The 23,954-nt window shown below is 40.9% G+C and overlaps 1 protein-coding gene across 5 annotated transcripts in view; it reads right to left on the bottom strand.

Moving 5' to 3' along the window:
* Dnm3 (dynamin 3) overlaps positions 1-23,954 on the bottom strand; it is a 471,600-nt gene that overhangs the window by 279,595 nt on the left and 168,051 nt on the right. For all 5 annotated transcript variants that reach the window (XM_087906356.1, XM_048420852.3, XM_048420856.3 and 2 more), the window contains exons 11-12: positions 15,393-15,479; positions 5,920-5,990 (exon numbers count right to left, since the gene is read on the bottom strand). In XM_087906356.1, the coding sequence (XP_087762482.1) occupies positions 5,920-5,990; positions 15,393-15,479 (158 nt within the window). The remainder of the gene's footprint in view (positions 1-5,919; positions 5,991-15,392; positions 15,480-23,954) is intronic.

Here is a 23,954-nt window from a genome sequence, read left to right as displayed (position 1 = left end):
TCAAGATACGACAGAAAAGCTGCACCCATGCAACCGCAACAGTATGGATGCCTGGATAAGACCTACATGGCAACAGCACCAGCTGACATGCTAGCAACCTGACTGAGAGCAAACTCACAGGACTCCAACCTTGTTTGAAAGCTAATCAATGGTTGCTGAAAGAGGGAAAAATCGTTGTTTCTGGGAATAATCTCCCCTAATAGGTGATTCAATCCCAACTGGCCAGTCCTAAAGGCTGTATAAGAGTAACACTAAATGTACTTAATAGGAGTATGCCGTGTGTGCGTGCGTGCATGCATGCATATGTGTGTGTGTGTGTGTGTGTGTGTGTGTGTGTGTGTGTGTGTGTGTAAAAGAATTGAAGAGGTCATATCTGAGAGGGAGTTTGGAAAAACAGGATGAGTTGGAAAGGAGAGTGAGGAGGATAGAAATGACATATCGTATTCGTTTGAAATTCCCAAAAAATAAAAATTTTAAATTAAAAAAATCAGGTTTAAGGTTTAAGACTGGAAATCCACTTATCTTTAAAATGGTGCTTGGAACATTGGAGTTCATAACTCACTGGAATACGTGATGGTTTTTTTAAATTTTTAAAAATTATTTATTTTATTTTGGGAGGATTATATTATAATTACATTATTTTCCCCTTCCCTTTCTTCCCTCAATCCCACCTCCTTGCTCTCTTGCAAACTCATGAGCTCTTTTTTAATTAATTGTTGTCACATACATATATGTGCTTATATGTGTGTGTGTGTATGCATGTGTGCACATACATATATTCCTAAATACATAAATGCAACCTGCTAGTGCATATAGTGTTACTTGTATGTATGTTTTCAGGGCTGACCAAACATTTGGTACTGGATAAGCAACTGGTGTGCTCTTCCCTGGGAAGACTATTTTTCCCCACTCTCAGCGGTCTTTATGTTAAAGTGGACGAGTGATACCCTCCACACTTTCCAAGTTGTCCAGACTTAAGAGTTCTACCAGACAACTACCCCAGTCAGTGGCCAAACATTCAAACATTTTATTACTCAAACTGTGTGAGTCCCCCCAAAAATCTGTTGTATTCTAATAGCCAAGTTTTGGCTGCACGAGAGAGAGAACACCTTGTGTAAAGAGTGGGAACAAGGAACATCATTACTCTAGAAGTTAATTTTGTTATGGGGAAACATAAAAGAAGAATGTAAAGAAAGGGCTTTGCTTGCCCTGCTGGCTCTGGTATTTAGTGGAAGGTTTAACTCACTGCCTTTGATAAATGGCAACAGAGGCATTCCACAGGATCAGGAACGGGACACAGCGAGTGTCACAGCCCCTGGCATTTCGTGGTACTCACATAACAAGATCTGAAATAAGCTCACTGTGTCGTCTCAAGTGTGAGAAAACAGGTGTTCAGATCTCCTCAGCAGACGAGAGACTACACTGACCTCAGGGTCTGATGCTTACAGTGGGAGATGTGTCTTTAACGGACCATGTCTGGAGCCTTATTTCTCTTAAACCACTAACTGCATAAATCTCAGAGACTCGGGAGGCAATTTGTGTCTAAGAGTGAATGCAAGAGGGCACAAAAACTTGAACTTTCACTTCTCCAGACATTCGGCGAAGGCATTTGTCCTTGCGTTTCAACAGTGTGACTGTAAAGAATACAGGAACATGAACTAATGAGCAGCTGGCCCTGTTCTTATTTTTTCAAATAGCAAAGACTGCGTAGGTTACCTAAGAAAATATAATTTAGGGAAGTTTTTTCAACCAAGAAGGACAAATTAAATCTCTGAAGTCATGAGGAAAGTTGATATTTTCATCTGAAATGCTGAACTTGTTGGTTGAGAAATGATATTGTTATAGTTGAAATACCAAGCTTTTAGAGGCCAGGAAATACCAAAGCCAGCCTTCAGCAGAACTTACTGAAGCTTATTGCACATGGCACAGATTTTATGGTCTGTGTTGAACAGACAGCTGTGAGATTGGAAAGGAAGCCCCTAAGATTCAGTAGAGAATAAATTCTATAGCAGAAATAACCCTGAGATGTCCTGAATGCTACCCTAAAAATAGATTCTGCTCATCTAATTCTATCATTTTTCTGTTAAAAACAAACAAACAAACAAAAAACCCACAAACTTTTAGGGAAAAAATCAGCTCCATTGCAAATAACGTTCCATGCACCTACATACTTCACTGTGCCACAAACCTGAGAGCTGATGCACTATTGGGACAACTTGCTGAGACTCCTATGAACCAAGGGCCTGTTTGCTCCAATGCTAGACCTTCATTTTCTATCTTTGGAACTAAGAAATACTTACATAATTGTCTTCAAATATGGCTTGACTTTTCTTCCTTGATGGAAACAGCGTGCCTGCCAACTTCAAAATTTATAGCTACAACCATATTTTTTTAATTTTTAAAAGCACAGAAAATACCACAACCCTTCAAAGTGATTTTGAAATGAACATTTCTTCATCTTCATAGTTACCCCACGTCACACTGAAATGTACTCAGCATACAAATGGAAAGGACATTTACCTTTGATTCTAAGAGCAAAACATTATCTTTGATGGGATTACTAGAAAATGAGTTGCAGAATAAACGGAAACTAGATTTGATCAATGCATGCTGTGTGCATATATTGAAATAGCATGCTGAGAACCATTAATATGTACAGTTAATACATATAAATGAAAAATTAAGTATTGTCTTTGGGATAATGAAATTAACAGCTAAAAATATTCTAGAGATAATCATACATAAATTATGATAAATTTTAATACAAAGTAACAGTAGGGGCAAGGGACAGTTCAGTGGGTAAGGAGTTTGCTAGGAAAGCATGAGGACTTCAGTTCAAATCCTCAGTCCCCACTCAAAAAACTGCTCAAGGCTGTAGAGCTCGCAACCTCAGCATTGGGAGTTGACAACAGATGGCTCCCTGGAACTCAGTGGTCACCAGTCTAGCAGAAATGGTGGGCTTCCAGCTCAGAGACGCTGTCTTAAAAGGAGTAAGACACAAATGATAGAAAAAGACAACCAACAACCTCCTCTGGCCTTACATATATGTGTATGGGCACATGACCTACATACCCACACATGCACTATACAGACACACACACAGTACACATGAGAGAGAGAGAGAGAGAGAGAGAGAGAGAACTGTGAGTCTCGTGATCAAGTTCTTTTGTTTTTAATGTATGGAAAGTGGAAGAAGGGAAAGAGAGGAAAATGGAACAAACAGAAAAGTAGAGGGAGAGGAGACAGAAAGAGGAATAGAGTGGGCAATAGAGAGAGAGAGAGACAGAAAGAGAGACAGAGAGACTGAGGGGAGAAAGACAAACCCTAACAGACTATACCATAGTTTTCTAACACATTCCCAACTAGTTCCTAACTTCATTGATTTATCTTCTCAGGGAAACATAAGACAGGGATTAGTCCTTGTTCTGTTTGTTAGACCAGTAAGAAAACAAACAAAAGACCCCATTGCTGGCTCCCAGACCAGTTCTTTAAAAGCAAGTTTGGTGAAGAAAAGATTTCCAATCTTTTAGGAAAGTTTTAACAACTCTTCTTATTCCCCCTCAGTGCAATAAAGGCCATCTCTCTGGAAAGCAGGGGCTGTCTCTTGTACCAGAGAGAGATTGCATCAAAGGCTGTGTCTAAAGGTTCTACATTTGAAAATTTTCTTTGAAAACCTAAAATCAATATAATAGTATAGCCCTACAGCCTCTGAGGCAAAGAAAAAATACTGAAATTTATTGAAAAAAGAAATATGTTCTAGCCTATCAAAAGAAAGAAAATAAAAGAACAGAGAAAGGTATATGAACAGACAGACGAACAGAAAGACAGAGAGGAGAAAGGTAGATACTAATCTGGGACAAAGGAGTACAGCTGGGCAGGGTTTCCCACACCGCTAAACAGCACTGATGAAGCAGAGGCAGAAAGATCAAGAGTTAAGGCCATCCTCGGCTACATAAACAGTTAAAGGCTAGCCTACTTATACATGAAATCCTGTCTCAGAAAAAAAAATTGAGTGTTCAGTAAAATTTAAATTGTTGTAACATTTTTGTGATACATTTAAGTCTCGAATCCTTCCTAAAGGCACTGGGCTTTCACTCCATCTCCTTGACTCGGGGTGTGACTTGAGGTAGCACAGTAGCATCGTTCACTTTTGACACACTGCATCTAGCTTATGTGCATGGCTGCCAGGGGTTTCTAAGACTCTAACTGGCATTTGCCCATCACAAAAATCAACGTTGCAGGCAGCATTTCTGTTACTTCTATGATGGAAAGAAAAGTTCATCTTTTAAACTCCTAGAGAAGCCAGGGAGACAAACGAAGACCTTGTTATGGTAAGGTCTTACATACCTGTCACTTATTAGACAACCTTCTGAAAGGCAGATCATAATTTCTTTGTCTTTATCTCTCCTCTATAGGAACTATAATAGAATCACCTGGAGTTCATTGACTATAAGAAGAACTGTAAGAAATTCTCAGAGATCTTTCTAGACCAAGAAGGAAGAGATGTACGTTGGAGGTTAAGTGATTTTGCAGAACGAAATGAGCAGAAAATGGAGAGGGGCATGGGAGCAAGAGGGAGAGGACGGGTTTACAGGGAAGGATCAGAAATCAGATGCCTATCTGGAGGGAAGAGTGGCCAGAGTAGCTGAGAGGACAACTGGACAAAGAAACATGCTTATCTCAGAGCTCCGAGAAACTAACTCTAGCACACTGCTGGGAATGGCCAGGAAACACTCGCGCACCTCTCGGCAATAAGAGTCACCTGATAAAAACTGGACTGATACCACTCTGTCAGCCATGAAAGCTAAAGCCTCAATCAGACGTCATCGTTTTCTTTGGGTACTTGAGATTCTCCTGCCTAACACATGCCTATAAATCTCCTAGGTCACTATTTAGTTTAGATCATATGGTCTGGGTATATTTTTTCCAAGTCTGGGTATAATAAAATAAATTGGGTTGATATTTTGCTGTGTCTTATTTCCTTGTCCCTGTTCTTGAACATACGGCCCAAGTAAAAACACAGAACCTCTTGAATTTTCTGTCTAATATGAAATAGGCACTATTTTGTACTCTTTAGATTGTAACTACTTGCTTGTCATTTTGGAAGTAGGATCATGATTCTTCAAATGTAACAAATATTAGTACCATTAACAAGCAAGAAAAAAAATAAGATTCTGACCTCAGAATCTTAAAATGTAATATAATGAATAACTATTTGTATACATGACCTGTGAAGAATAGCAATATAGACAAATGTATGTAAATCATATACCTTCTGTAAAAAAGGAATATGATCATCTCAACAAACCGCATCTAAGTTTTGAAAGGATGTTGTTGCTGTTGTCTTAAGACCTCTGGTGTAGGGAAGTCTAAACAGCTTAATATTTTGGATCTTATGAGTTGTTCATTTGAGTTTTATTTACATGTCTTTATTTATTGACTTTTGAGACACACTCTCACTCTGCATCTTAAGCTGGCTAGAATTCAATGCACAACAACCTTCTTGACTTTGCCTCCCAAATTCTTCTGACTACAAGTGTGAACCACTACACCCACCGGGATTTGATTTGATATTTCAAATTAACTGAAGAAAAAATATTACCTTGAATTTTAATGTGCAATTATTTTTACTCCTCTATGGGAGTTCAAGTACAAACTGAAGATCACCTTGCAAAAATATAATGAGTATTGAAGACACATAACTTTGTATGCTGCACGAGAAAGCCAGCTACCATCTTTATCAAGAGAATAGTAAATTTCCCTACTCCATGACTACGGAACTCGACAGTAACTGGGCTCAGAATCATCCTGGTACAAACTGTCCTGTACAAAAGTGATAGAGATGGTGTGGAAATCAATCATGTATGTGTTTATAAAGCAGCAGTAGGAATGCATACAACAATCAGTTGTCTCACGTACTTTGCAAAGCCGATGAAGTCTTCATGGTTGGTGTTAATGTAAGAGACTTGAATGTCAATCAGTAGCAGGACCTAGAAGACAAAGAGAATCACTGTCATGACAACCCATCCCCAAAATTCTCAGATGGGAAACTGCCCATGTTATTTCTTGGTATTTAGTTTTTAAAGTGATTTTTTGACTAGAATAACAAATAATTTTTCTCTTTTGGAGACCTTTGCACTCTAACTTTGTAAATGAAAATCCTTCATAGTAGGTAAGTCTTAGTATCCTGTGAAGAGAAGTGCACTGTAATTCATAGACATATGAACTTCTTGCTGTCATAACCCAAAACCTAGAATTATTCTGTTCTGCTAGAGCAGAGGTCATGTTCTAAGGAAAGGCAAGCACATACAAGCAAGGTTACCCCCTTGATTTTCTTCACTTTTTCCACCCTTTTCTTTTTAAACACCCTCTAGGTAACAGAATACTTCATCTATCAACTCAGAAAGGAAATACAGAAAGAAAAACAGAACCTGCTTCAGACGAGTGAAGTTCATTATCTGACTAAAACTCCAGCCAAAGTTCACTTAAAACATCATCTCAGCAAAGGATGCTTTCCTGGCATTCCTGCCTGAATCACTCAGCATTACAGTCTAATGCTACAGTCTACACTGTAGCATTACAGTGTAGTATAGTCTACAGTGTAGTACAGTCTACACTGAACGCTGTCTTATTTCTAATCCCCCACTAGTACTTGACATGGAGGAGATTTGCCATATTCTACACAGCGCTCCCTCTTAGGTTACTTGCAATTTCTGGGGCCTGGACTAGTAAGTTGAACAACGTAGTCATTGGTGTCATGAAGAAATGGATGGAGCACATGTCTGAGGCAACACAAAAATGTTTTTTATTGTTAGATGTCTAGAAACCATGCGTCAGAGATATTGAAGGCCTCTTTGTGGGAAAACGTTCAGTGGGGGAACCAAGGGACCTGAATGAGGCAAGAAGGGAGTAGACAAGCCGAAATTGCCAGATGGAGGCTTTACTCTGGAGATTTTCAAATAGAAACTTCTCTTACTATGTTTCTTTTTGTCCCTTTAACTGTGCAATATCCTTTTTTGGATACTGAGACTTGGTGACAAGTAAAAAAAAAATACTTAAAAACCCCTGCCTTGTCTATATTTTTTTTTAACCTCTTCTTTAGAAAAGAAAGGAGAAGAAGAAGAAGAAGAAGAAGATGAAGAAGAAGAAGAGGAAGAGGAAGAGGAAGAGGAAGAGGAAGATGAGGGGGAGGAGAAATGTGTCACGTAGTCCAGGCTAGCCTTAAACTCGCTATGTATGTAAAAATGATCTTAAACTCCTGACTCTGCTGCCTCCATCTCTGGGGCTGAGGATAAAACCTGGGACTTTATACATGCTGGGCAGGAACTCTACCAGCTGAGCTGCTTCTAAGAGCCACAGGTCACAGTGAGTGCTTTTACCCTGTTTATCATCACTGAAGGTAACCAAGAGTACCAGTGTCAGCAGACAGCCAATAGGCATGATGCTTCTTACAATATCCTCCCTAATTCTCACCATCCCTTCCTTCACTTATCCTGGCCCAGGCCACATCCCTATACCGTAACTCAATTATGTACAAAGGCATTAACCATAACAGTGTGTGTGTGTGTGTGTGTGTGTGTGTGTGTGTGTGTGTTTACTACAAATGTGATGAATTATTTGAATCATTTTTTGTTTGGTGACTGTCTCAACAGAAGCAGGTACAGTCTACAGTCATACCTGCCCTAAATGCATCCAATCTCCTCAGAAGCAGGGACAATATTTGTCTTATTCCTCACCTTATCCCAAGAACTAAGCACGATATGAAAAATAGATGCCCAGTAAATGTTTGTGGCTTTAATTTTGTTAACTATCAAGCCAGAAGAATAGTCTCTTTTAAAGGGAGCCATTTCTCCCTGTGTAATTGGTAATGCCCAGATTTGATTGTTTTTAATGTGGTACCCAGCACTGTGGGATCTGAGGCTTTACTGAGGCTAATCTGAATTTGTCATAAGGTGAAACCTTGCTGAGAGTCATAAAGGGACCTGCCAAACCACAGATGAAAAAGATCACCCTGCTCTACCCTACTACCAAAAGAAATTAAACCAAGACCTAGGAACTATTAGGGCAGTAACATCACATTTTCATGAAAAACTTTCATATTAGATTCAAATTTAATTTTATTTCTTAAAAAACACTGAGGAATTATTAATAATTTAGCTATAGTTACCTCTATTCTCACACTAATAAAGTCAGATTCTCTTAAACATTGTGTTCCTGGACTTATTTGCCGAGATTCCTTACCCATAGAGTATAACGTTTAAGTACAAATATATTGTTCTAGCATAAAGAGCAAAGCATTCATATAATTGCCAGCGCAACCCACAGCTCTCATGAGCACCCTGGACACAGACACACATTAACTTGGACTGCAGTGTAGGAAAACAGAGAAAAAAACCAAAAGCTATGGCTGTTCTCATTCATATTCCTGGAAATTGGGAGTCTGTGTTCACCCTCGGAAAAGAGCCAGCTTGCATGTGGGGGAGGAAAAAGAAAACAGTACATTTTTCTCCCTCATCTCTTCACTTTCTCAGAGTTTCCCCTCATAGTTGTATCCAATCGCTGAATAGCTAGTTGAAGAAAAGTAAATTTACCACCTATAGCAGCAGTAACTCACCAAACCACTTTTTTGACGTGTAGTTAGGCATGTAGAAACATCTAGAAGAAGAGTTGGTGCATATGATGTTCTAAAATATGTATGAGTTTTCGTGTTTAATTTTGAGGATTCCTTTTCTGCCCCTCAATGTTTCCTGAGCAGGAGTAGTTAGTAATTCAAAACAAATTTAAAAGCAAGTGGTAGGAATGTCTCAAAGAATTTCAAAGCCATGGAGAGTTGAGAAAAGGGGCCAATATCGGAAGAGATGTATCAAAAGTAGAAGGCTCAAGACAGCACACAGTACAGAATTCAAATGAGACATCTATCCAAAATGACATGTTCACATTTCCAAAACATGTTTTTCTCCCATGCTGCACAAGTCCAAACCAGAAGTGACCAGAAGCTTCTAGAGACGGTGAATGTCTGTCAGGCCCTGGGATCGTTATTTTAAAAGGAAGACCTAAAACCAGACAGGTGACTCAGTGGTTAGGAGCACTTGTTACAAAATCATGAAGACTGGTATTTGTGCCCCAGTGTCCACAATAAGATGGGAATCTAACATGTGCCTGTTACCCCAGCTTCAAGAGAGACATAGACATCATTGGAGCTTGTTGGCTAACAGCCTAGTCAACAAAGCACTAGCTGAGTTGTTCTTAACCTTCCTAATGCTGAGACCCTTTAATGCAGTTCTTTATGCTGCAGTGACCCTCAACCATAACATTATTTTCATTATTATTTCATAACTGTAATTTTACTATGATAATGAATCATAATGTAAATGTTTTTGGAGGTAGAGGCTTGCCAAAGAGGTTGCAACCCACAGGTTTAGAACCACTGCATTAGCCTCATATTCAGAGAGAGACTCTGCCTCAAAATAACAAGTGGAGAGTGCTACATAAGAATACCCCATGCTCTCCTCTGGTTTCTGTGCACATGCAGAAGTTCACGCACTTGTACACACACATGTATGTATACTCACTCACACAAGTGCATATACACCCACCCCCACACACATACATGCAAACAAATACTTTTTAAAAAGAGGGAGACACCTATCCCATCTCTAACCCCTCACTTAGAGAATGGACTGATCAGTACATCAAAGACACAGATGGAGGAAGGCTTCCTCTGAAGTTAGGAAAGGCCATCATGTCCCATTTCTGCTGTGCCCCACTGAATGAATAGCCCTCAACTTAACGCTATGACTTTAATCTGAAATGCTCCGCACAGGTTCACACTTCAAATGCTTTGTCCCCTTCTCACGGTGCTATCGGGGAAGTTCTGAAACCTTGCTGTAAGCCTGGCTGTCAGAAGTCACTAGGGGTGGACCCTTGGCAATTACAACCAGCCCTGGCTCCAGTTTCATTCCTTGCTTCCTGGTTTGTCAGCATGTGAACAGATTCTGTCGCATGCTCCTGCCACCATGAGTTGTGATGTTTACCCACATCGTCCCACCATAATGGACTGAAAGCCTTTGAGACTGTGAATCAGCATTAGTGTTTCCTCCTTAGGTCGTTTATCTCCAATAGTGTGGTCACTGCAATGCCAAAGTAACTAATATCAAAAGATTGCACTAGACAAGTAGGGTTGTTGTGGTTCAGTTGACCATGTAGTCCCTGGGCATTAGAAATGGTTTATGGGGGAGAATTTGAAAATTTGGAGACATGGGTTAGACAAACCCTAGAACGTCTCACATTGTACCATTATTATATTTTGGCAAAGAATTTGTCTATGTTTGGTCTGTGCCTTGAAAATTTTAAGGATGGATGCAAAAGTAAAAGACTGGTTATTTGGTGAGGGAACTTCAAGACAGCATAGCATTCGGCCAGGTGGTATGGTTTTCTGCTGGCTGCTTTTAGTAAGATTCACAGTAAGCATCAGGAACAAAAAGCAAGATATGTGGGAAATGCTGTTCGGAAAGAAAAATGAGCTCATTTTCATTGGCAGATAAATAGCTGTAGCTTTTAGAGAGTTGAGAGCCATTAAAGAAAATCCATGCACTCTCCGCAAGATAACAGGAGTTTCTCAAGAATATTTCGAATATTGGACGTATCCTACCCATTACAGAGCCCAGGTATAAAACTTCAAACTCACTTCAAAGACTTCCCTGGATAACCAAGTGCCTCTGGAACACCCTGCTCACAAAAGGGCCACATCTGAATGTACATTTGTGTTCAGCCACCTCGGCCATCAAAGGTCACTGCAGCCACAGCCAAAGAGGGCCTGACTACTGTTCAGAGTACAACTTGGCATTCTCCGTGAAGTGCATGTTTTGCAGGCATTCAGAACACAACACTTATGGGGTCGTGGAGGCTTCTACTACCCTCTGAGGAAAAGGACACGAGACAAGGCATCACGTCCCAGAATCAGGTTTCTTGCAGGAAAATCCTAATGTAACAGGAAGTCGTGAGCATGGTGACTGAGTTACAGTGGGAACTGCAGAATGACGAGGTGCCAGGAATGTGGATCAGTTGTTCAACATTTGAAACAGATAGAAACAATGAGTGGAGCCAACCCAAGAAAGAAGCTTTTGAGTACTGAAAACGGTAAGACCATTAGAACAATGCTACCTGAGCCCACTGGAACTCAGATAATGCCATTATATTCCCTAGATGCTGGAAATAGAGTTTTGTGTATGTTCTCTTTTGGGTTTTGATCTTGGTTGAGTCCAGTTTTTCCTTACTGCCTTCTCTCGCTGTTATTTCACTCTGTACCATTATGTATTGGAAGTACGTAACTCTCATTTTTTTTTATTTTACAGAAGTTCACAGCTAAGAGACTGCCTTGAGCCTTGAGTCTGAGTAGAGACTCTGGCTTAGACTTTCAAACAATGTTAGAGTGCGAAGACCTCAGAAAGCTTATGCTTTGATCAAGCGCACCTTTCCTCATGACAAGCCATGAGCCTTTGGTGGTACGGGTGAAGTGTTGCAGTGTGAATTTGAAATGGCTCCCTGGCTTGTGTTCTGATGCTTGCTCCCCACATGATGGTGGTGTTGTGGAAGACTGAACTTTAGGATCCTAGCTGGAAGGAGTGTGTCACTAGGGGGCAGTCTTTGAAGGCTCTAACCGCCTGCTGTACAGGACTACCTTGTGAGCCGAACTGCTGCCTTGTCAAAATTTAGGTTGTACCTGCTCACCGAAGATCATCACAGCTGGGCTTGTGGACAATTGGCATTCTCGCCTTTCCCTCCTAGAAGGGGATGGGGAGCTTCGTGGGACCCCCTACCTTAATATCCTCCCAACCTTCTCTACCAGGTATATGGCTTTGCAGTCTCTGAGAAGGGCTAGAGGATATATCCAGGGAAGGTTAAGGGAAGGGACTCCATCTGTACTACCACAGAGGAGTCCCTACACCATCCATACCAGGTATAGACCTTCTACAGTGGTTGCTTAAGGCCGCCCATTCTCCTGTTACAGCAACTCCCCCACTGCTCTGTAAGCAAGCCTAATAAACCCACTGGTTCCCCAGAGTGAGCTTCAGTGGAATCGCAACTTGGGACTGCGGAAGGAAGGAATACAAAAGAAAGCTTCCCTCTGTTGGGTTGTTTCTGTGGGATACTATGCTCACAGCGATGCAAGGTAAGTAACTGACAGGATCAGAGAGCTGTACAGGAATCGCTCATTTCCTCCTTACAAAATGGCCATGAGTTAACTACCATTGTTTAGCCTAAGGGTGCAGAACTGCATATAAAGAATGCAAGTGGGCACACTGAAATAACTCAGTAGGCTAAGACACTTGCATCAAGCCTGATGCCCTGAGTTTGACCTTTATAACCCACGTGATGGACAGAACTGATTTTCACAGGCTGGTTTCTCCAAACATACGTCATGACAAACATGAACCCCCCCCCCCACACACACACACTAAATATTTTTAAAGAATCCAAATAACTTACAAGACGTTACATAGAAAGTAAGAGTTGGAGCTTGGATTTGACATTCAGGTAGTCTAAGCACAGAGTACAGTATCTTCATAACAATTAGAGCGCCAGGGGCGCCATGAGTTAGCCTGCCATACTTCACAGTTATGTAGTGAGTCACCTTGACTCGATCATAGCCTTTTAAAATTGTGATCACTGTGCTTGTCTCTGAGGAGCCCTAGACCACACCCCACCCCTTCACACAGTCTCTCAGCACGCTATAAACAGACAGCACTATTGGGCTGCCAGCAGTGTTAGGACTTGATCCTGATGCCAGGACTTCTCTTCGATATTAGCATGACATAAAGTAAGAATAGTCATGTCAGAAGTAATGTCTTTAGTCCTGGTGACTTTAGAAGCTTATGCCTTCCATTGCAAATCTTGGGGTCCACCTTATGTTGCTGCAAGCTGGGACCGTGCTCCAGTCAGGCAAGTGTAGTGTGAACTTAAGTCTGTGTAGTCACTGCTCTGTCTGCTTACTCTTCCATGACTCTTGAGACTGCTTCTTGGACACTGGGGTCTAGTTGTTCCAGATCAATTGCTAAACTGATATGCCATTTTAGCGAAACAAAAGAAAAATGAAAGAATAAAAAAGGCAACATGGAAACATCAACACCTGACCTACATAATTCACAATGATGGTAAAACAACATACTACGTTTCGCAGTATCAGTTTTACTTAGGATCCCTATGAGTTAAGTTTACACGTCATCATTCTAATGGTACAGGATAAAAACTCAAGCCAAAGCATCTTGTTTATTTAAGACATATGCACAGCTGATGGGTTTTTTGTTTGTTTGTTTGTTTGTTTTTGGTTCCCAACAGAGACCAGGTCTGTGACAGGGAGTTTCCACTGTCAACTTGTCATGACCCAGGGTTGCCTGGAAAGAGTGTCTCAATGAGGGATAGCCTATATCAGGCTGGTCTGCGGCCATGTCTGGAAGGGACTATTTTTTCTTGGTTACTTGAGGTGGAAAAACTCACCCTGAGTGTGGGCATTTCACAGTCAGGGCCCTAATCAGACAAGTGTGAAACTGAGCAAGGGCCACACCTTCCTTTCTCTCTGTTTTTGACTGTGGGTGATGTAACAAGCTGCCCCCAGTCCCTGCCTCCTTGGGTGTTCTGCAGTGATAGACTATAACCTGGAACGGTAAGCCGAAAGCAATCCTTTCTCTCCTAAGCTGCCTTTTGTTGGGGTTGTTTTATCACAAGCAATGAAAATATAAAAAAGGAGTCTCATGTATCCCAGCCTGCTCTTGAAATGGCTACATAATAGAGAATGAGCTTGAATTCCTAATCCTTCTGCCTCTACTTCCTAAGTGCTACAATTACAGGATTTTATAGGACTGAGCTGTATTAGTCCAACAGCTTGTATTAGCCAAGACATTAGACAGGGAGAGCGGACCTCTAGCTTAGGCCTATATGTCTGGTCCCTGGCTTCATTTCACTGGCTTGTGAGTTAATGCTGGCTGAGTTACAATACCTCTTTTCTCTACTTTGGGATGTTATCCAAGATTGTAAAAGCTGGAAAACAAGTGGAAATTATAAATTGTGGGCAATTAATTTTCAAAGCACACTGATAAAACGTAGTACCAATCAGTCCTGAGCTGAAGAGAGAAAGCGGTTTTTGCTGGGGTCCCTCACAAACGCCCCAGTCTGCCAAGCTTCCGGCACTCCCCTCACTTCCTACTTCCCCCCTCCCATCTGCACACTCACGCTATGTGAGAGTACGGGTCTCACTTACTGGGATTTCTACTCTCTATTTTTTCCTCTTCTCTTTTTCTTCATTTTTCACCCTTCCTCATTCCAGCCCACCTGATAATCCCAAAATCTTGGAATACTAACTTATGGGAACACTCAGAGATCATATAGAACAACATCCCAATTCTGCCCATGAAAACAACAACAACAGTCCTAAGAAGTGATTTTCACAAGAACACACTGTTACTTGGGAGAGAACACATGGCCCAAGTCCAGTGTTCTCTCCACATGATGCTCACAGCTGTGTCGTGGAAGAGCGTTTGAAAGCCTTAGTATTTTCCATTATCGTGTTGATAAGTAACTAAGAAAAGGCCATTTTGACATAAGAATTTGTTCTTCTTTTCTCAAATAGAGTATCCTCCCTTAAAAAATTATCTTTCCAAGTCAGTGAGGGTCCAAAAATGGCTTCAAGGTCATTCCTTAGAAGCCAAGTGAATTAGTAAAATAGTTTTGAATGTTTAAAATATTAGTTCCTAAACATTTTTCTTCAATGTAGATTGCACAGCCAAGTTATAAAAACCCATAAGAAAAATATTTATAAAAAATTTTAATATCCTGGAGTTTATATTCAAATCCATTAATACATGAGAATTTCATCTAAATGAAAAAAAATGTGGTATGCTTCCGGATTAGCGGTCATCATTGAGCAGTGTGTATATGCTGGGAAGGTACTCACGATGGTGCTAAAAAGTTGAGGGGAAAATAACAGAGCTTACTATTTGGAAGGCAGGTTGTTCCTGGTCATTGATTTGTTCAGAGACAGGGTTTTACACTGTAGCTCAGGCTGGCCTCAGACTTGAGGCAACCCTCCTGCCTCTGCCTCTCCAGTGCAGAGATTGCTGGTGTGAGCTCCCACACTTGGCTCTGGACTTGTATTGTTGATTTTATTTTCAATTTTAGATTTCTGGAGACATTGCTAAATGTCCTTATATTTTATCCAGCATTGCTATAGTAGTAACTCATATATAATTCATGAAAAATAAAAGTAATTATGATATTGTTATGTGTCACACTGTTTTGTCATTGAGGATGAAGCCACCTACTGGTGACAACGAGGCAACTTGGTAAAATTCTTCCATTCACACAAAGGCCCTGATACCAGGCAAAAGTCTACTCACCTGGTCCTTGGTCTTCCCTTCTCGCTCACGGATGTGGTTAGCAACAATTCTTTCTGTTTCCTCACAAAGTCTGGGGAAGTTTGCCAACTGTCAAGAAAACGAACCTGGGTGTTAATACTGCACAATGGTTGTATCAAAGAAACAGAGCAGAGGTGCTGAAGCAAGGCTGCCCCTTCTGAGAGCAAACAGGAGGCATGAACTTCTGCAGATTAACCCCAGCAGCTCTGTCAACTGGAAGGAGATACCTCAAAGCCAGGGCAGCCGTTGTCTGGAAATAAAGCAGAAACCTGGTGTCCTTGCTAGTTTATTGTCAGCTTGGCAGAAGTTGGGGCTATTTGAGAAGTGGGACTCTCAATTGAGAAGATTCCTTCATAACATTTGCCTGTAGACAAGTTGGTAGTGCATTTTCTTAATTAGTGATTTATGCAAGAGGGCCCTGCCCACTGTTGGCAGTGTTGTCCTGGGCAGGTGCCAGTGAGGTGTGTAAGAAAGCGGGCTGAACAAGTCATGGGGAGCAAGTCAATGAGCAGCACTCCCGTGCTGTATGTTTTAATTCCTGCCTTCAGGTTCCTGCCTTGACTTCCTTTGATAATGGACCATGGTGTAGAAGTGTAAGCTGAAATAAACCCTTTCCTCTCCAAGTTGCTTTTGGTCATGGTGTTCTATCATCACAATAGAAACCCTAACCAAGACACCAAGTGGAAGCATCAGAGCGTCAAGCAGAGGCTTGACAAGACTTTCTGACTCTTGAAAAAAATCAGAGAGGAAATAATAGTAGCTTTGACAGAGATGGCAATAGTGGAAATTGAAAAAAATAGGCATGCCCATGGCTAATTCCAAGTAAATGACTAATTCCAATTATAAGAAAACATGTAACATTAGTAATAACAAAATAGCATAATACAAACAGTAAAGGATGAGATTCAATTAATAAATATGTAGTAGTCAATATGAAGAAGGCAAATATAAAACTGAATTATCAATAATGCAGAGGAAAATAGTAAATGTGATGTTGTCAGTTTGTTGCTGTTATTTTTATAAGACAACAGGTGAACTTAGAGCCTGAGGCCAGCGAGGCTTAGCTGAGAGGTTATGTCAATGAAGGCAAATTTCCTGGAAAGAAATTTGGAAATGTTTACCAAGAATCTCAAATACATACACAAACTCCCCTGACTCCCCCTTCTTCCCACCCCCTCTTTCTCTCTCTCTCTCTCACACACACACATGCTTCAACCTAACAACTTCCCAGGATTCTGAGGTGAAATCATAAAGACTTTTATTACGACATTAATTGGAATGGCAAAATGAGACAAACAGGAACTTAGTACCTAAGTATCGATGATATTAAACAAATCAAAGTAGATCCACTTATCAGTGGCCATTGCAAAATATGTATTTATTAATCTATTTATTTACGTTTATGTACATGTATATATGAATGCCTATGTGACTGCATGTACTTATGCATGGATGGATATGTCATACCTGTACATGTGTGTGTTGTACATGTACAGACTAGAAGAGAGGGCTGGTGTTTTTCTCCATCACTCTCTGCCTATTTCTCCGAAGCAGAGTCCCTCCCTGAGGCTGGGCTTTACTCTTAGCTAGGCTGAAACCCAGCAAACCTCAGCCATACTCCTGCCTCTGCCCTCCTCAGAGTTGAGATCTCAAACGTTTGCAGAAATACCCAGCTTGCTACCGAGTTAATGGGATCCAATGTGCAGTCCTCTTGGTTGTAGTGCAAACATCCTTTGCACTACAAAGGATCCATTGTCCCAACCCCTCAAAATATATCCTCATGGTGTCTAACGGCACGGCGTTCACAGTGTGATATAAGGGACGAAAACTGAGCGACCAGAGAGATAGTGTGCTGAGGCCAAAACACCACCTTGACTCCTCAGATACACTAAGAACCTTCCAAACTTCAGCTCTTGAATAAAGTTTCCTCAAGCTTGGAAGAGGTTAGGAAAAGGCCTCCCTGAGAGATGCTGCTTGAGGTCACCTGATGTCATTGTGCATACTGACAGTTTGCATCTTACACATTTGTTTCCCAGAAGGATAAAAGCCCCTCGCCCTTCATGGTGAGGAAGAACAAGGCCACCCTGTCTTTTAATGGTACAAGTCTGCCACCTGTGAGCAGAGAGCTGAACAAACACGATACAACATGAATAGTAATAACTCCTTCGACTCAGCACAAGTTCATCCTCTCGAGAGCTTTCTAGAGTAGAGTATTTTTATACCACTCTCAAAAAATAGAGAAATCTAACTGTTTTTATAACTCATAAGCACTTACTGTATATGCATAAAGACCCAAGACAACCTTCCAGAACCATGTTTAAGAAAAGAAATCCCGGGATGGCAGCACATGTCTGTAATTCCATCCCTGGGAAGACTGTAAGGGACAGTCCCTGAGGCTCACTGGCCAGCAAGCCCAGCCTGCATGACAAGTCCCTTGTCACTAAGAGATTCTGTCTCAAAAAATAAAGTGGACAGTGCCTGAGGTTGTCCTCTGACCTCTACACTCATGTACTATATATACATATATGTGTGTATGTATGTATACACACACACACAATCTTTTTAAACTTGCTCTATCCACTGAGCTCAATTCAACCATGAAAGCAATCTGTAGTTTTGTACCAATAGCTGAAACAAAAGTAAACAGACTAAATTCTAAGGGAAACAAAAGAAAAACAACAAAATCCTTGACCTCACATGTGTGTGGCAGGGAATGGAAGAGTGAGAGGATGAGCAACAACACTGGGCAGTGCGAGCCATAACCATCACTGAAGGCATCAATGAAATGAATACATTTGCTATGAGCCTGATCTACAAAGGATTCTGGGGGCATACAATTCAAAAATGTTGGTTTTCATTGAGAGTTTTGTGGTGCTCAATTCTTATGATGCACACAAAAAAGGGGACATCAAAGCCCTTCTGGCGTTCAAAATGAATTCTGATTAGGCTCTGTGGCCTCCACCTCATCAGCTCGTTTACTAGCAAGGGCTGGGTGTTTATGCAGCCCTCCTTCCTGCACGTACACTCTGTCCTGATTGCCAGCTCCGTGTCTGCCTCACTTCCACATCTCTTAATGTGCGATTACAATTTCCATAATCATTGAAATCATTATAACTCTCAAGGTCTTTTGCTCTGGCGCTCATTACAAGTCTACACTGCGAAGAATTTTAATTGTGCCTGCCTAAATAATGTTGATCTAGAAGCACCATATTTACACCTTAATTTCCCATTAATTATGTATATTCTGTCAATTATTCATGAGGCATCAGTGAAGGAAGGCTTTGCTACTGACTACAGACATTTTCTATTCCTTGACTTCCATCACGTCACTCGCTAAGCAACCGCCGTCCACTGGCCCTGTATTCACCATGTCAGAGCACCTGATGGTGAATCTTACAGTGTGGAGAGGTTGGATAACTATGTAAATATGCAGTCATACAGCACGCAGAAACCTATCATAATGATTCCTCTTGAAATTTAATGCCCTTGCATGAGACAGAATCTGTCAGTCACTCTGGACATCAACTAAATGACAAATTACTTCCAAATACCTTCTTGTTTAGATCTCTTTACTATTAATAATAAAGATTCAAAGAAGAAATAATACAACTTTTTTTTCAGAATACAACCCCTGAACATTTGATTCTGAGAAAATTTCAATGATACATGTCTTGAGAGAAACTAGCATTATAATAAAAAAATATAAAACTGCATCTTAATTATGTCCAATATTTTAAGTGTTATGTGGGGTTGTGTATAATTATTTTGGGAAACCTCGATATAAAAATTTCAGTATGAACCACATTTTTCTCTGGGGGTAAAAGAAACACTTGAAAGGTATTTCCATCCAATAAAGAAAAAATTACAGACTTGTAAAATTTACTAAACATGAATTAACCAGATCGTAAGAGCTAGAAAATTCAGTTTCTCCTGGGATAGGCATGAGCCAGCCGAGGCCTCAAGAGTAACTGGTCTGATGCCTCAAGCAAAAACACAGGTTGTTGGGAAGTCATTGTTCATGGACCTGTAACAAGGTTCCCAGAAAAAACAAGCCTCAGCTACAACAGTCTCCTTCATCTGTTAGGCCCGACGTCGTGAGTCTCGCTGACACAGATAGCGGCTCTTTTGGTTTTCCTCATCTAAAAGCTATCAAGCTTCAGATGCTGGCCACTTGTTATGAACTAACTAGCTATTATGACTGCACTGCTCATGGAAACATCCCAAATGTATTTCATTTTCTGCGAGTTAAGCACACCATCCTCAAAAGTCCGTAGCCATCCTTTCTGTGTGTTTGACATCGTGTTGGATTTCTTCAGGAGCTGAGAAAATGGCTGTCTCTGACAAAAGTGCTAGGAAGAAGGGGAACTATGTTCACCCACGCTCACAAGAGCCTGAAACTGAGGAGCGGTTTTAGTGCAGAGCTGTCAGGAGACGGTGAGGTTCCTCCTCACAGCACAGAAGTATCCTCTGTTTCACAAATGCATTTGGGAAATCCACAAAGCTGGTGAGGGTAGGGGAAAGGAGCCAGCACCTGGCGAGAGGGACTTGGGTAAAGTGAATACAGAGCAAGAAATGTGTCAGTTGCCCTCCTCCAAGTGGGCAAATTCCAAATCTCTAAACCTCAAATACTTTCTGCAGCTAGAGGGAGAAATGATGAGGTGTGTGATGGAAAAATCTTTAAACAGAAATAAAGAGAACTTTCGCGTTATTCAGCAAAGGCTAAGAAATTGAAATGTCGAAGTCCAACCTTGGACGGAAGAAAGTTGTACCATTGTCAGTAAAGGCATGCTTGGTCTCTTAAGGAATGCAGAAGACATTTAAACAGGTCAGGGTGGGGAAGGGAGTTGACACTGTCTCCAAACAGGACCTGAAGGTCTCAGGCAGGGTTTTGTCTTCTCTGACATCCGAGTTTATCTTTGGTAGACACATTAATGAGCAGTTAAGTTGGGAAAAGAAGAAAAACAGAAGGTAAGAGGGAAAACTAAGCATTGGACCTGAATTTCCTATAGCAGCCAATAAAAACTTCAAAAAAATAGCCAGTCTGATTTAGAGAAACTGAAACTTAAGTCTCTTACACAGAGTGAGAGCCCATCAGCACGGCCCCACGGAACCTATCCGGAGCTTTGTGGCTGTCCTTTTCAGTCTACGTCATGCTACATGGAGAACACATGGATTTCTTTATCCAGCCAATTGTACATCCAAAAATACTATTGGAAAAAGAAGGGTGATTTAGGGTTGCAAAAAAACAAAAAAAAACTGAGCTCAATAAATCAAGTCCCCACTGTTCAAGCTCGTATTCTCAGGGTCAATATTGTGTAACAATAAGAGTCATGTGAGGTGTTATTCACGTGGCCCCATGTGCTGAAAGGAAAAGGAGGGGGTAAGATGAAGACCAGGGGTCTCCTGAGTGTTTTGGAGATGGAAAGATTGTGAAACTGTAGCTAGAACAGTCAAGAAAGCCTCTGATAACATGGCCTTTGAACGCCTGAAGGAAGCAAACGTTTGATCTTTGCAGCTGCTTCGATGCCCATAAAGCAATGCAAAGTCCCCACTGCCATGTCTCCTCAGGACATGAGTGCAGCCGGAATGGAGAAGAGGGAAGGAAGGAGGTGAGTTTAGAGATGAAAAGAGGGCACGAACACATGGTAAAGACTTCGGATTCTCTTCTTTGGTTTATATGGACCCTGCGCCATGTACTTACTGACCCACCATGTGACAGAATTGGGCATTTCTTCAAACAGCACTTTTTAATGCAAAATTCTTCTTTGGGTTTCTTATGGTCAACTAAGGTGTCTTCTTTTTCACTTGCAAAAAAAAAATATTTCTCTAAGCAGTGGGGAAAAGAATCAATTAATTGGTATCATTGCGATCCAAGAATGTGGTTTCCCAAAAGGCCAATAAATGGCACAGTTGCTAAACTGTGGTCAAAAAACAAGTTGTTCCTCTCTGTACTTCCTGCAAAGAACTTCAGGACCTTGAGATGATGTGCCAGAGAAGAGGAGGTAAAGGGAGGCAGATGAAAACTGATGCCCACCAGAAAAATTCCAAAGTTGAGATGTCCCTGGAGAGAAGCCAAATGGCTCATAAAGCCGTAATGTCCCTGCCTTGTTACCCTGTGCCCCAGAGACAACAGTGAGAAAATATCAGAGAAGAAATGTATTCCCCCAGAGCTTAAAAAAAAAGCTTTGTGCTGTGCCATTTAAACATACATAAACCCCAGATGCTTTAAACTAAAGTACGTTTATATGGCATAAGGAAAAAAATGTGAAAAGATTTTACACGTACAGCAATCAATGTGAGGAGGTATAGATGAAAACAATGCTTTAAGTACATATGTGGACAGGTATGTGAAACTATAATATAGCTAAAATAACTCTGTTTTGTGTTGCCTGAAGCAGTCTTGTTTTACTCTCATAATTATGGTGAAAGTATTAATAGCTCTCCCTTTAACTCTCAGGAATGTCCTGCACTGGACAATAAATTATATAGTCACTTTCTCAATGCCTCGTGTTCAAAGGAGTCAAATAATGAAGTGTTAGCATTAGCACATGTAACGTTAATTAGGATTTTTATCTGAAAAAATTTTAATTTTAATTATACAAGTTTCAAAATGAGAAGCTAATGTTAGACTTAAGGCCAAAAACTTGAGCATCAAAATAAAACATAAAGAATGACAGATGTTTGGATGAAAACCTGCCCAGATGTCATCATTTTCAAAGAAATGACTAAAACACTCTTTTGAAACCAAGTACATATTTCTTTAGCATCAAGGGAACTTAAGAACATGTAAATTTTTAATAAGTATTTATACAGTGTCTCTCCCGGGGGGTTAGTCATTGCAAGTGGTTCTAGGGTTTGGAAGATAAAAGTCAAAGCTCTTTGTTATAAATACACTTCTAATCAGCAAAAAGAGAGACTCACATGAACAAATGAACACATGCAAATTCCCACACCCTAGCTCAGGCATGATGAGAGAAACAGACATAGGTTAGCAACTGAAGCGTGGAGACGGGAGTAAGGAAAGGGGCCAGGAAAGGACTCACAGAGGCCCTCCAGGAAAGCGTTTAGGAAATGATGAAGAGTGTACTGAATCTCCGTAAAGGAGGAATGATGGAGGGAGACAGGAGAGGAAAAGAAGACATTCAAGACAAAGAGAGTCACGTGTACAAATGCCAAAGGCATTAAACATCTAAGAGGGGAGTGAACAGCCGTGGCCGTAACAAACAGTATGACAACAAACATAGCTAAATGCATACTTAGAAATTAGACAGTGGAATGTAGACCTAAGTGATTTAAACTTTATGCTCAAGGCTTGAATGAGTACTAATTTTAATAAAACGAACAAAGTATAGGTCTGAATTTTAGAAAGGCTACTTTGACAGCATCGAGGAGAGTGAAATGGGTATTGAATGAATGAATTGAGTGAATGGGGGTATTGAAGGTAGAGGTCAAAGGCTCAGGAGACCAGCAGAGGTATCTTCAGAACCTAAGAAAGGACATAACAATGTAGTTGTAGTAGTTAGGAGACAGTGTATTGGTTTGAATCTGTAATGTCTCCATAGACTCTGGAAGAATCAGTCCTGAGTTTGTAGCACTACTATGAAGGCCATGGGACTGATCAGAGGAATTGCATTGCTGGACATGGGTCTCTCAAAGTTATATGTGCCATGGGATCTGGTCATAGTCTCTGCTTCTTGGTTTACAGGAATCAGGAATAGATGGACATTGAGAACAAGAGAGGGAACACACAGAGATGGAAGAGAGTGAGTGAGAGGAGGCGTGGCCACTTCCAAACAAGAGTGACATCAAGAGGAATAAGAGTGCCCAACAGTTACGGCAGACAGGCCCCAGTTGACCTTGGCCATGAGTGTCTCCATAAAGTGCTGGAGCACAAGCCTAACGGAGGTTGAAGAATTAATTGGAGAAGGCGAGGAGGACAGTGGATAGGCTTGAGGTCGGGTATTTCTGAGTTATCGGTGTGTGCTGGCTTCTTAACGTGACAGAGCCTGTGACTGTACAAACAGCAGAATACTCCTAGGAACCAGTTTCCTTAGGAAAACACACATGCAGCTTTGGCCAGGGTCAGTGTCTCATCAGAGATAAAGATAAGGCAGGAGGATGCTCTGAGTACCGGAAAGTTTGAGGGATTGGAAGAAAAGAAGCCAATCTCCTGGTTTACGGCCCCCATGAAATTATCATGTGAAGGTGAAGAAGAGAGAATTCAATTTAACGTCTCTGTATGGAGAACATGAGAAGTCACTAATTAGAATCCATTGGAGTATTGCTGAGTAGCATTAAGATTGCACTAAGGTACAAGCCTTAGTATGTTGTGACTCTCATCCAGAAAAGGGGTACATGGTTTCCAAGCTTCTCGGGAACTTGGGAGTAAAGACAATTGGCAACTTTCAGCATCCTTTGAGTTTCAATTTGGTAGAAATGTTAAATCAGGCATAAATTAAACAACTGATCAGCAAATCAAAGTGTCTCAGTCACCCAATTCTCTCTCGGTCACAGTGGGCTCTCTGATTTAAAGATTCTATTCTT

The sequence above is a fragment of the Myodes glareolus genome, chromosome 5, assembly GCF_982192425.1.
Source record: "Myodes glareolus chromosome 5, mMyoGla1.1, whole genome shotgun sequence".
NCBI classification, from domain to species: Eukaryota; Metazoa; Chordata; class Mammalia; order Rodentia; family Cricetidae; genus Myodes; species Myodes glareolus.
Note: the sequence above shows the minus strand (reverse complement) of the source record. Positions and strands in the feature narration are given on the sequence as shown.